General features: G+C 30.9%; 1 protein-coding gene across 1 annotated transcript; it reads right to left on the reverse strand.

Annotated features, from left to right (window-relative positions):
* Window positions 1–8896: 8896 nt before the first annotated feature.
* On the reverse strand, window positions 8897–11348 carry LOC7494439 (vesicle-associated protein 4-2). The gene is made up of 7 exons (XM_002319894.4): window positions 10885–11348; window positions 10184–10254; window positions 10011–10092; window positions 9769–9887; window positions 9573–9650; window positions 9338–9457; window positions 8897–9245 (listed from the first exon to the last, which is right to left on the reverse strand). Exons 1-7 carry the CDS (start codon window positions 11150–11152, stop codon window positions 9189–9191), a joined length of 795 nt encoding a protein of 264 aa, XP_002319930.2. The 5' UTR covers window positions 11153–11348; the 3' UTR covers window positions 8897–9188.
* Between the last annotated feature and the right edge of the window lie 3083 nt (window positions 11349–14431).

A 14431-nucleotide genomic window follows, 5' to 3' on the forward strand; every position in this document is an offset into this window, starting at 1 on the left:
TTAAATCTTTTTTTTTTTACATTATAAAAAAAAAATTTAACGCGGCCTAGAACATATCACATGACACCTATCTATTCCAGTTATTCGTTATCTTTTTAGGGGCTATTTAATAATTTTATGTTATTTCAAATAAAAATCAACTCAATTTTTAACGATCAATTATCAGATCCTGTTTTACGGAAATTGGAAAGTGCAAGAGTTGGAACAAATTAATATATGGAAAATTAAGGTCGTGATTAATGTTCATGTAAGAATAGACATGTCATTTTGATGCTTGAATATTATGCTGTCTTCTTCTTCTTATTTTGTTTTTTTAAAAAAATCTTATTAAAAATGAAAATTCCTGAAGAGAATATTCAATCATAATGGGTATAAATATAAGTAAATAAAATAAGACAAAAACAGTGCAATATTATTTTTAACATTTTGTTTCTGTACAAATTCACATTAATTTTTTTGCCATCATCTCCTCATCCCCGCAATAAATTCACAATGTACAGTCAATCCCCTCGCACCATTGATTCCACAACTCACCACCTGGTCAATTGCCTCAGACTCTACAACTCACTACTGAGTCAATCGATCACAATCCACTGCCTAGTCAACTCTGGCCAAGTCCCCCAGGCTGCACCTCGCCAACACACCGCTGAGTTGATCGGCTAGAGATCACCACCTAGTCAATCTCCTTGGACTCTGAAACTCATCACTGAGTCACTCGGTCACCGCTGCCTTCTCACCCTAGTCACCCCTGGCCCCAGCAATTCAAGTACATGACTTGTCGGAGAGACTCATCGTTCTGCCTCACTCCCTCTTCCGATCCACAACCTCCAAGACCAATACAATCCGATCCGACAGAAGCAGCAGCAAGTGGCCGGATCTCCACCACATCTCCGCCAGAGAACACCCTGCTCTTGCCATGGTGCAGTGATTTTAAGCTGGATTTCCAACCTTGATCAGGGTATCCAACTGCAGCCACGGTAGCTGCCATCCAAACCCGGTTCAAATAACTCATTTCTGGGGTCTTCCGATATATTGGGGGAACAGAGATTACAGATTGGAGTGAGAGAATTATATCAAGCTTCGTCTAGTGTTTAGAAGGAGGTGTGGGTGTGTTATTTTATAGAAGGAAAAGTAGCGGATTTGTAAAAACAGGAAACAGGAAGTGGTTTTACTTTATAAAATGGTATTGGGACGTGCGTGAGGCTCGAGGCTCTATATCTTGGATGAATGGACGGTGGACAGAAGTGAAGTTTTCAAGAGTTTCTCAAGAGAAATTGGAGCATTGATGTGATTGAAATTGTCAATTTGTTGCAATTTTCTCCGCAATTATAAGAAAAGCTAAAAGACGTGGGAAAGCATTGATTTTTTTTTTCTTCTAAACACTGCAGTAAATGTTTTTTTGAATACATAACTTTTTGAAAAAATTATTTTTGAATATTGAGATGATTAATAATTTAGTTTTGTAATTTTTTTTATTTTATTTTTTTATAAGATTAGCATAGTTTGTATGTTTATTAAAATAACATAGATTGCCCCTATTTATAGATTTGATGTATTTTTTTTAATTAAACTTGGTTTTTTTATAGTTTATTTTTTTATATTGTTAAAAAATAATTTTAAAAAAAAATCATGTTATTAAACTTTATGAAGTAATAAAAATTAAGAGATGTGGAGGAAACCACTTTTCATCTAACACCTATTGCACTGTACATTACAATAGTAATTCACAATGTTTTGCTTCTTCTTTTTTGAATTTTTGTTATCATTTTTTTTTCAAATCTTTTTTTATCAATTTTATCTTTTAAATTTGAAATTATTAAGAATTTAGCTTTGTAATTTGCTTTTTTATATTTTATCTCTATACGAGATTAGTGTGGTTTACGATTTTATCAAGGTAACCAAGTTGCCTCTATTTACAAGTTTGGTGGGTTGCTTTTTTTTTTTTAATTGAACTTGGATTTTTTATAGTCTATTTTTTCTCATATAGTTAAAAAATAGTTTTTAAAAAAATTCATGTTATTAAACTCTATAAAGTAACAAAAATTAAATGATGTGAAGAAACCATTGTTCACCCACACATATCACACTGTGAATGACAATAGTAATCCATAATGTTTTTTTTTTTTTTGAATTTTTGTTATGATTTTTTTTTCAATTTTTTTTTGTTAATTTCATCTTTTTATATTAAGATGGTTAAGAATTTAGCTTCATAATTTATTTATTTTTATTTTATCTTTCTATAAGGTTAACATGAGTTGCTGGTTTTCTAGAATAACCTAGATTGTCCTTATTTACGAGTTTGGTGTAATGTTTTTTTTATTGAACTTAACTTTTTTATCGTCTATATATTTCTTACATAGTTAAAACAATAGTTTCAATAAAAAAAATTATATTATTAAATTTTATAAAGTCCGTGGATCTATTTATAGGTTTGGCTGGTTGACTTGATTCGCAGGTCTGACAAGTTTAACTTTTTTAAATTAATTTTTTAATCTTTAGATAATGGGTTAATTAAGAATTCAATTTTATAATTGATTTCATTTAGCCTTTTATAAGGTTATCGCAATTTAAAAAAAACATCTCGCTATTGGGTTGGTATTTAATTTCACAATCTTTTATTTTTGTTATCATATAGTTAACTAAAAATTAGTTTAAAAAACAAATTATAATCTCAGTGGAGTCCATAACTCAGTTCATAGGTTTGACGTACTAGCTCGGCTTACCCGATTAACAGGTTTGATAAATTTACCCACCAATAGGATATGTTTTTTTTTTTATCTTTTAATTTTTTTTAATTTATTATTTAATATTTGGTTAATTGAAAAATATACTGCATTATTAATTTTTGTTTGCTTTCTAGGGACAATTATCTCAAATAAATATCTATTTTTAGGTTAATACTCAATTTTGTTTGCATCTATTTTTATCATGTAATAAAAAAAATTTATATAAAAAAAAAGTTATTAAACTCAATAGAGTTCATAATCCTAGTGGCAGGGGAAATGTCGATCCAATATATTACTGTTTTAATATTTTTTTAAAAAAATTATCATCTTAAAATTCTTTTAAAAGTTAAGTTATATTTTTATTAATCATTAAGGTTGTATAATACATTGAAATCAAGGTATTATCATGGCTATTTAAAAGAAATGTTCAAATAGTATAAACTTTTTATTTTTTATTTTTCAAAACGTTTAAAAACGATGTGTTAATTTATTTTTTGTTAGCCATTTCATTTTTCTAATTCAAATCTCTCGTAACCCAATGATATTGGATATGAACATTACACATTACTAGTTGAAAAATGTAAAATCTTAAAGTTAGGTAATATGTTATGCCGGATGAAAATGAATTTTAACCTGTTTTTTTATTAAAATTTATTTTTTAATTTTTTAAAATCGTTTGGATATGATAATATCAAAAATAAATTTTAAAAAATAAACAAATATTATTTTAATATTTTTTAAATATAAAAAAAACTTTAAAAATTCAAAATTCTATATAGCCTCTTGGGATTACTTTATAAAAAGATTAGACGTTAACATCATGTGTAAACACTTGCTGCAAGTGGGATTTCCCATCATAATGACTCTTGTTACTCACCTTTTGCTTAGATGGTACAAAATGTCAAATTTGTTTCGTGGAATTATGAGTGCCCATCGACGTCGAGCAGGTAAAGGGCGGAGTCAACTGGTGTTGACAGCATCCCAAGACCAATTCCATGACTCATCTCTAGCTAGCCAATAGGAACCCAACACCTACTTGATGTACCCTCGAGGGTTTGCCAAGTGGATAGTTTTATCTTTTTCCTTACTTGCCAGTCACGTGATAGGAGACACGTGCAGTGATGAGAATTGGCAGCAGGCAGCAGGGTATGGATGTCACGTGCTGGAGCTCAAGATCAATTATTGTTCTTGTTAATGATAGAAAATAACAGGGGAAGCTCCAAAGCCATTGATTGCTCGTGAGGGAACATCACCTGACTTGGATTTCTTCGAGGATTGTGGAATTCTTTTGGTAAGATTTAATTTTGATTTCTCAAGTATTATCCATTTTTCTTGTTTTATTCTAAATGACTACAATTGTTTTATTATAGAGGTGAGGTGTTATTGAGGCATGAAGGACTCGATTGAAGAATGTGTGATACTTTAGGGATTTATTAATAACTTATTTTGGACTGTTTTATTTAGATCCATGATTAATTACAATTATATATCTTGTCTAGTGGTTAAACATGCATATACGACCTATTTAATCATGAATTTATACAAAATAACCAAAACATAATATATAGTATAGTATATGAGGATGAGATTAGAACAAAGAAATGAGTTAAATTTTAAGTTAATAAATAATCAGATTGACCTATTGAGCTAGATGAAATTTTATAACCATCTGCATAATATATACTAACCCGTATTATTAATACCAAAAAAAGGAAAAAAAAGTTTGGTTCATGTCATCATTTCTATATATTCTTATCTTACATGAAGACTTGCATTTTTCTTTTATTAATGTATAAATTGATATGAGAATATCTCATTAATGCATGCACACGTTGATTCAAGATCATTCATTATCATCCAATAAAAAAAATGATTTGAATCAATTTCACAGAATAATAATATAAAAAAGAAAGAAAGAAGAGAATTTAGGTCATGCATGAAAGGGTGGTTTCTGCCATAATAAACGTCTTGCATCATGGAAGCAGCCAAAGGCGAAGTAATCTTTATAATTACCAGAGGAAGAATGTATCAGACAAGAGCAACATCGAGCAGAGATGATGGTCACAGACAGAGGAGCACGGGCTAACCATGGCCTTACTGCATGGTGGGAGGAAACCATAGACAGAGGAGTACGGGCTAACCATGGCATTACTGCATGGTGGGAGGAAACCAAAGACAAAAAAAAAACACAACTCCCTCAAATTGTTTATGGGCTTGAGCTAGTGTCTCTCTACTCGCTGAGATGGATGAATGTGGTTCAATCTCACCGTGTCAAGTTGCTATCTGTCTCCACTGTGGCATTGAATTTTCTGGTGAGATCCACCCAGCAGCTTTAATCAAGAGTTTATTTGAATACAAAGGATATGAATCATGGCTGCCCTGCCCTTTACATGCCCGTTTATAGGGACAAATTAAGAAGAATATTGGTTTCCACTTTTTAGATTAAAAAAATAAATCCAACCAAACTCTGCAACCCACTTGGGAGAGAAACAGCATCCTCTTTCCATGGAGGGTCCCCAGATATCACCATGTCCATGAATTATTACATTGTTTGGAACCCCAGCAATTATATTTTTGAGCTACAATTCCTTTCGAGCCTTGAATAATCTCTCTCTCTCTCTCTCTCTCTCTCTCAATAATACTGATGCTTTTGTACTGACATCTGTGTTTGATTGGGCCTACGCCTATCTATGTAAACAATGACTTGTATAGTTATTACACTTTCGCCTAGAGAATTGATCCGGTTAACTTTGAATTTAAATTGATTTTAATATTGATTTAGTTAAATTTAAGTGATTTAACAAGTTGATAGTGTTATATCTAGCTATGTCAAAACAAATTTTTTTTTTTAAAAAATATCAAATAAATTTTGTTAAAAAAAATAATAAACTCAAGTTAATCCATTGAACTAATTATCTTTTATACTTTTCAAGTTACACCTTAGATGATTCAACAAATATACATGTAATTTAAAAAAGAATAGTAAAAATAAATAAATTTAGTTCTATATATATTCATCACTAACCATAAATTAAGTGTTAAATAGCTATCATCTATAATCTATCCTCCTCCATTTCAAGTACTTCAGAAAATAAGATCTTTCCCTTTATTCTCAATTGTTCTTATGTTTCAAAAATCTTTTTGAAAAAAATTAATTTTTATTTTATTTTTTCTTTACTTCAAATAATTATTTTTGATCTTTTTATATTATTTTGATGTACCGATATTAAATATAATTTTTTAAAAAATAAAAAAACTATTTCGATGCATTTCCTAACCAAAAGTATTTTGAAAAACAACCGCAACTATAATGTCAAATGGGCACTTATTCAACTATGTTTCATGTAATTTTTTTATTTAGGTTGATTAATGTAAGTGTTCGGGCCAGTTTGAACGCACCTCGACTAATCCCACGGGCCTTGAAGTTAACGACTATGTAAGCTTCCAGTGACTCTGAGGAGATTCGAACTTGTGATTATTGGGAAGCAAACTCCAAGACCTGACCAGTTGAGCTGTCCCTTAGGATAATTTAGGAGTAACTTACTTAAGCTAGATGAGGACATTTTGGATGTTATTTAAGTAATCAAAGGCAATATAATACAGAGATGCAAGGCATGAAAAGGACTAACATGATAAATGGGACTTCATTTTTATAGGAAATAGTCCAAGCACAACGCATTTCAGGCACTTGATCACTGTCATTAGAAGGATAATTTAATTGCAGTGGACCAAAAGAGAATCAGAACCAAATCCAGATCTCTATCAAAATCCATCCCACTAGCTCATCACCTTATCAACACAAGAAAATATATTATTCTTCCACAGCAAATTTGCCTCTATCAGGTCCTCAATCCATTAATAAAAGCACAAATAACACCGATGAGTAGCTTTCAACTTGTTTTAATTTAGACTTTAGGCTAAAGGGTCCAGTGCCGGTCAAGGTGAGCACATATCCGTGGTCACGTCCAAGTTACGTGTATGATTAGTGTTTTAAGATAAAATATACATAGTTAATGTTTTAGGACATATGAACATAGAAGAGACAAAAATTATAGGTTGAAGAGACAATTTTACATTAGACTAGATAATTGACCAGTGTAGCCCATTGGTCGGATTTTTTTTTCAATGTAAAAAAATGTTTTGATATTGCTAATAGTAGGAGAAAAAAATCTAAATTGTGTGACGGTTATTCTAATATAATCTGGTTAATTTTGTGGGTCTAAAAATAATTTGTATAATATATAAAAATATAATTTGACTAAAAAACAATTTAAGATTACATTTTTTTTTAATATTAAGATAACAAAATATTAAATTGACTTTGATTGACCGTATAGGTTATGAGACTATAATAGCCCCATAAAAAGCAAATCAAAATAAATTATGAAGCTCGATTCTTAATCAACTCAATGTTAAAGGATGCAATTGAAAAAAAACCGATTAAAAAGAGACCTAAAAAAATGACCCGAGTTAGCCAGTCAAACTCGCGACCTGGATCATAAGACCGAGATAACTCCACGGAAAGCAGATCAAAACTAATTACGAATTTCAATCTCCAATTAGCCCAATGTTGAAGGATGAGATTAAAAAAAAATTAATTAAAAAAACATAAAAAAAAAATTCCCAAGTCAATCCGCCAAACTTATGACTCGGGTCATTAGAACAAGATAACCTAATAAAAAAATAAAAAAATGACCTGATTTATCCCGGGTTAACCTGTCAAATCTGCGACTTTGGTTATGAGATTGAAATAACTTCATAGATAACAAATCAAAACAAATTATGAAACTTAATTTCCAATTGCTCTTGTCGAATCCAATATTGAACGATGGAATTTATAAAAATTCTCATTAAAAAAATAACACAAAAAATAAGTTAAGTCAACTCAAGTTAACCTGATATGCACTATTACCATGTTATGAGACCGAGATAACGTAACAGAAAAGAAAATCAAAACAAATCATGAAGCCTAATTCCCAATCAAACACAATATTAAATGATAGGAAAAAAGCCAATTAAAAAAAGAAAAATAATAAGTCAATTGGATTAATCCGCCAAACCCGCAACCTAGGTTATAAAATAGGGATAACACAATAAAAATCAAATCCAATGTTGAAGGGCATGTGATCCAAGTTATGAGATCGAGATAACCTTCTAAAAAAACAAAAAAAACCTGAATTAACTGGGGTTAAAATTCCAAAACCCGCGACCTTGATCGTGAGATCAATATATCATTATAGAAAACAAATAAAAATAGATTATGAAACTCAATTCTTAACCGATCTAGTGTTGAATGATAAAATAAAAAAAATCAATTAAAAAATAACACAAAAAATAACTTGAGTCAACTTGAGTCAACTCGTTAAATACTATTCATGGGTCAAGAGGCTAAAATAACTTAATAGAAAGTAACAAAACAAACCATGATGTCTAATTCTCAAACAACCACTATTAAAAGATGAAATTGAAAAAAGAATTTAATTAAAAAAATAAAAAAAACTTGAGTCATCTGGGTTAATTCACCGAACTGAAAATCCGTGTTATGAAAGAATAATAAACTAATAAATAAATAAAAGATAAAATAAAAAAATATTCATAAAAAAAAATACTACTCAAGCAAATAATGCTTTATAAAAAGCAGTAAAAGTACTTTGCGACCGGAAGTACAGTAAAACCCGTTCTGTTTTAGTTCATAGTTAATTTGTATATTATCAAAAGAAGAAAGACACATTCAAGCGCTACCTTGAGGATCATCAAGATAATAAAACAAAGATTTGATGCTTTACATGCCAGAACTGTAAATACTTTACATGAGCACTAATGATTATAAAGTTCAAATATTCTTCAATCCAATCAGAAAAGTATGCAAATACGAGAAATCTAGACATGGTGCTTTATTCTTAAATTCTACACAGGAAAAATTGCAAACCATGTTGCATCCTGTAGTTCTGCACTCGATTATGAATCTGGGACAAGTACGAGTCATGAAAAAAAATAAAATTAAAATGATATTATTTTAATTAAAAAAAAATAACCAGATTTTATCAATTTATAAGATCAGATTAATCTAGATTTTTAACCGGATTAATCCAGGTTTTGTAATTAGGCTTGTGAGCAAGTAAATGCAAAAACCCTGCTACAGCATGCAATATTGTTCAAAAAAACATGAATTGCTAACAGAGAATTAAATAATTCAATGTTAATCAAAATCCCATATCTACAACAAATAGGGCACAAGTGCAGTATTAGGTGCCTTAAACCAAATACAGCTTAATATGGCATAACAAAATGCCTTTTTTTTACCCTGATAAATCCTGCTTCACAAATTTTTATGTCTACATTCCTAAAAGAACAGATCACACATCCTCCTCCGCCAATGGACAAAGGGACAAAGCATTCAACATTGTATGAAGGAAACCTCAGCTCAAGGAAAAAACATTGCAAGAAAAGGAAACAGAACTTTCACACAGAATCAACTTCAACCTGCTGGCGTGCCAGGTATCTTTCCCTCCGCTCTTTCTGAAATGTATATCAGAGAAATTAGTGTCAGGAAAGATTATAGGCCACAATGTGATAAGAAGAAATTACACACCAGATGTTCAAGACCTTACCCACTCATCTATAACAAGTCCTTCGTTGACGACTCGGGGACCTGCGTCTTCCGGAGGCTTCTTGCGTGCCTCAAGCTCAGCTTCAGCCTCAGCCAGTTGTCTTTTAAGTTTTTCCAGTGCCTTGACAGAGATAAAACAAAATTCCCTCAAGGATTGAAAAAGCCTTTTCTTGTCTTTATATTTCGTTTCCAAATGCAGGCAGAGGACTTAATAGAGATAATTTCTATTTACTTACAGGGCTAGGGCATTCTGGATCAAGAAAAATTACTCGCAGAATTTGCTCAACTGCTACTTGATCCTTCTGCTCGTCAAACTGAATAGAAACAATAGTTTTATCAGCAAAATCAAGGAATGTGTTCATAGAATCATGTTGCCATGAGCTTAATGTAGAATCCCTAATAAGAATCACATTAGGGGTTCAGACAGTATACCATCTCAGGAACATATTCCATTTCTCCTTTCACTTTCAAGCTCATGATCTTGAACTTAACCCTGCTCCTCTGATCCATTTGTCTATCATTGTTCTCTGGAGGTTCCACAAACTTGAATACTGTTGGACAAGTAATGATTCAGAATAATAATACCCTAAAACCAAAATGTTTACAGCATACAGTCGTTGATCACTTTAATGGGGACAGTAATCTAGAGTGGTGGAGCAGGAGATTCTGATTACCAGTTGCGGTAAGACTTTCTCCAGGAGCAAGTATAGCCCCGGGAGGACGCATGTAACAGCTCTTTGGTGCAGTCGTTTGGAACTACAACAGCCATCAAATCACTAATTATTCCCAAAATTGATCGACATCAAAATCATTGATCAAAGAAAAGGAGTCGAGAGACGCTCCATACCTTGAAAGCTACATGATACTTGCAAGTGTTCTTGATGCCAATTGCACTCCTAACCTGTTTACCTGGTTCATCTTCAGCACAATAATATTGTAACAAATTAAGTACCAAGAAAACACAAATCTAGTTCACTACCAAATTTCCAATGTTTCAAACACAAAGTAAACCCCAGAAAAAACAAAGGGACAAATCATTAAACAACTGAGTTCATCTGCATAATGATAGCTTCAAATCTGCAAACTAATCAAACAATCAGGTTCCTCAGCTATAAGTACATTAACAAAGAGCAGCTGGATGAATTGCAGTCGATATACAATGAGCAAACCCAATTAGGTTTCTTTAACTTGTTTGATTTTGACCAACAAAGAACAATCAATCTGTTTTCTTAAGGGCTAGACATTACCATTCTCAAGAATCTCACTTCCCTTCACTAAACTAAGAAAACCCCAGATCATCACCAACAGCAACTGAATCTACTAAACACAGTTCATATCAAGCAAAATCTACAGGGACAATCTAATCTGTGTAATTTATGATATCAACAAATCGAAGGTCATTTCTTCATATAAAAATAAAGAAACCCAGATCACGAAAAGTAAAAAAAAAAAACCGAAAACAGTACAAGCTATGCATACACAATCAAAACAAAAAGAACATGGCCAAAGATTTTCAACAAAAAAGAACCACAAAACCTTAATTCTTACAAGGAAAGAAGAGCTTGTTAGGAGGATCAAGCCTGAGTCTTCTTCTAGTAGGCAACAAAGACTTAGTAACAAACGATATTGCATTAGTCGAATAATAAAGACTCGATCTTGTCTCTCCAAGCTGGTTACTTTGGTTCTGTTGACAACCATTATTGCCATTACTGTTATTACTACTCATGGAACTTGAAGATGTCGAAGATGAAGAAGTGGTAGTAGTAGAAGAAGAAGCGGCATTGCCATTGCCATTGCTTGTTTGCCAAAATGGCATCTTGCAAAGACTCCAAAGGCTTCTTTCACTCTCTGCTTTAAAAGATGGAAAACTTGAATAGTTTTCTTTACTGGGGCTTCGTGCTTTTGATTTATTTTGTGTTTTTACTATGATAATGTTGCTGTTGTTGTCTTTGTTTCTGTTGATGAAAGCTATGTATCTCCCTATTGTAATAATACTGTACCATAAAAATGTGCATAAACTGTGAAGTTTCCGCTGTAAGGTAATGCCTAATGGGAATTTGGTGAATTTGATTGGTCTATTTGAGGTCCGGTCTGCATAGATTCCCGGGCTTTTTCACTCCTTGGTGTGTTCGTTTTTGCCTTTTTTGTGGTAGCCATGATGGTGGGAGTGTTTTCTACCTACTTTTCTGTAAAGTATCTATTATTTAGATACATACAGCGTCGTTTTAAAAAAAATAAAACATCAATGACATTAAATAAACCACCGAACTAGAAAAAATAAATAAATTATAATGATTAGTTGCAACATAATGCGGGCCTATAACAATATAATTGAAAGACACCCTCAATTTTATTTTTTTTAAAGACCATGATTAATTTTATTTGATAATAAATAAAAAATTAAAAGAGATAAATTCATAAAATAAAAATAAAAATTAAAGCTTAATTCACAATAAATTAAATATTAAAAGATAAAATTAAAAAAAATTAAAAGGATAAAATAAAAGGACTCGAGTCCACCCGAATCAAACAACCAAATCTGCGTTCTAGTCATTAGATCAGGATAATCTCGTAGAAAGTAAACTAAACAAAATTATAAAACTCAATTCTCAAACTAGCCCAGTATTAAAAGGCAAAACTAAAAAAAAACACAACTAAAAAAAGACTCGAGTCAACTTAAGTTAACCAACTAAGCTCATAACCCAAAACATGAGATCAAGATAACTCCATAGAGAGAAAATTAAAAAAAATAACAAAGCCTAATCTCCAACCAACCAAATGTCAAATAATGAAATTTCTTTTAAAAATCAATTATAAAAAAGGGCCTAAAAAAGATCAAAGTCAGCTCAAGCTAATCTTTCAAACTCATGACCCGGGATTATCCCATAAAAGACAAATCCTAAAAAACTACGAAGTTAAACTCTCAATCAACCAAATACTCAGGGATAAAATTAAAAAAATAATAATTAAAAGAATAAAGATCAAATTTGACATAAAAATAAACTAAATATCGAGGGATGGAATTGAAAAGAACAACTCAATTAAGAAAAGGATTAAAAAAAAATGTTAATAAAAATAATAAGTACCAAATTTAATATAACAATAAAATGAAACAAAATGTTGAAGAACAAAATTGAAAAATAAAATCAATTAAAAAAATCAAAACAAAACAAACAACAATAAAAAAAATAAAAACCAAATTTGATACAAAATTAATAAAATGAGAGGACATCTTTCAACTTTGATAGACCAGCTCAAATTCCAAGAGAGAAAATAGGGATGAGAAGAAAGAAATGGCTATCAAAGACTCATTGTTGCTTCTCCGTGTATACACACCACCGAACAAATCTCATCAAGATGGTTACGAAGCAACCGTGCAAGGCAGTATGGCGCAATGTAAGATGTTGCACGTGCGACCTCTTCCCACGTGGTGGTGCATGTGCACGCACCAACCAAGTTTCCCTACCTTTTAATTTTGTTGCTTAATCTTTTTTTTTTCAACACACCAACCAAGTTTCCTTACCTATCATTTTTAGTAGCTCCATCTTTTCTTTGTTTTTGTTATGTTTTTTATTTTTTTAATTTGAATCCTTAAGCCTTAAATATTTTAGATTAATATAATTGTATTTTATTTTGTAAAATTGAGAATCAAACATGTGTCATAATTGTTTTTCAATATTGTGAGATCCCCACATTTAGACCAAAAAAAATAATATTATGTCCAATCTAAGAAAAAGACTTAATGTAAAAAGATTAAATTGAAAATTTTAATAAATGACGTGGCAATGCATTTGGAGTTTTATCAATCATTCAGTTTCATAATTATAATTATCTCATTAATGAAATTTAATTCTTATATTGTAATAGATATCATGAATTCTTATAATGACAATAAAATTCACTTTTGCTTGGACGAACCAGCTTGGATATCATTTTGCTTCAAAATTGACACACTCTTTAATTTTTTTCCCTCAAGAATAAACATGCTTTTGCTCTTTATCTTAAGGAATATTTGTTTTTGTAATTCAATCTATTTTTAAGTTTTTTTTTTAATCTAAAAAGATATTAAATTAATGCTTTTTAATTTATTTTTTTATAATTTTGATAAACCAATATAAAAAAATAACATTTTAAAATATTTTCGATTAAATAATACTATAAAAGATACACTAAAAAGAATGGATAAACGACTAGCTAGGACACTAAGACACCGTTTGGCATTGTGTTTGTAATTGTGTTTCATTAAATTTTGAAATTTTTTTTTTGCTAAAATTGAGTGCGGTTTGTACGTTTTGGATCGTTTTGATGTGCTGATGTCAAAAATAATTTTTAAAAAATGAAAAAAATCATTGGCATATATTTCAGCACGAAAAACTATTTGAAAAGCACCCACAACCATACTGTCAAATACACTCTAAGCTTGAAGATAGCATCTAAAACATCATGATTTGCCATGATGTTGGAAACACGATATCGTGGAAACATTAAAATAACACACTGATGCTCCCATGTGGCACTCTTGCAAGAAAAAGCATCTCTTCCATAATTCCTTCCCGGTGCTTCATTCAAAATATTTTGTAGGCAATGATTTAACCAACCAACCAGAAGCATTTGGCACTAGAGAACCTGCGAGGCTATAATCACACAACCTTTGTACAAAGTCACTTTACTTTTAAAAATCTTTTGACATGGTCAATAATGAAGGATGGATTCCCTAGGATCTTAATTCCCATTGGACTAATTATAACACTTGTGATAAAATCCACAAAGCACTAATTGACATTAGTGGAAAATGAAATTTTAGATGAAGATTATTGGAGTTAATTATCACTAATTACAAGTGACCGGCGGAGCTCTCATTGAAGGCAATCAATTTATCATTAGCGTTCTCAACTAAGGAAAATTAGTACAATTTACACGACTAAATAAACTATATATCATCCATATCTATTTAATATTGAGTTTGAGTTTCATATATATATATATATATATATAAACAAATTCAAGTCTTAAATGTTAGAATTTAATATCAAGCAAAGAGTTCATGTATTGTAGAATTTAGAGTTTGTAAGAATTCTAACAACAATATTAGAGC

This window comes from Populus trichocarpa, chromosome 13, assembly GCF_000002775.5.
Source record: "Populus trichocarpa isolate Nisqually-1 chromosome 13, P.trichocarpa_v4.1, whole genome shotgun sequence".
Lineage (NCBI taxonomy): Eukaryota > Viridiplantae > Streptophyta > Magnoliopsida > Malpighiales > Salicaceae > Populus > Populus trichocarpa.

Coding starts and splice junctions, on each gene's coding strand:
- LOC7494439 (XM_002319894.4), bottom strand. CDS start 11,152: ATGCCATTTTGGCAAACAAGCAATGGCAATGGCAATGCCGCTTCTTCT. Junction 9,888..10,010: donor AGAAAGTCTTACCGCAACTG/GTAATCAGAATC, acceptor CTTGTCCAACAG/TATTCAAGTTTGTGGAACCT. Junction 9,651..9,768: donor TGGAATATGTTCCTGAGATG/GTATACTGTCTG, acceptor GTTTCTATTCAG/TTTGACGAGCAGAAGGATCA.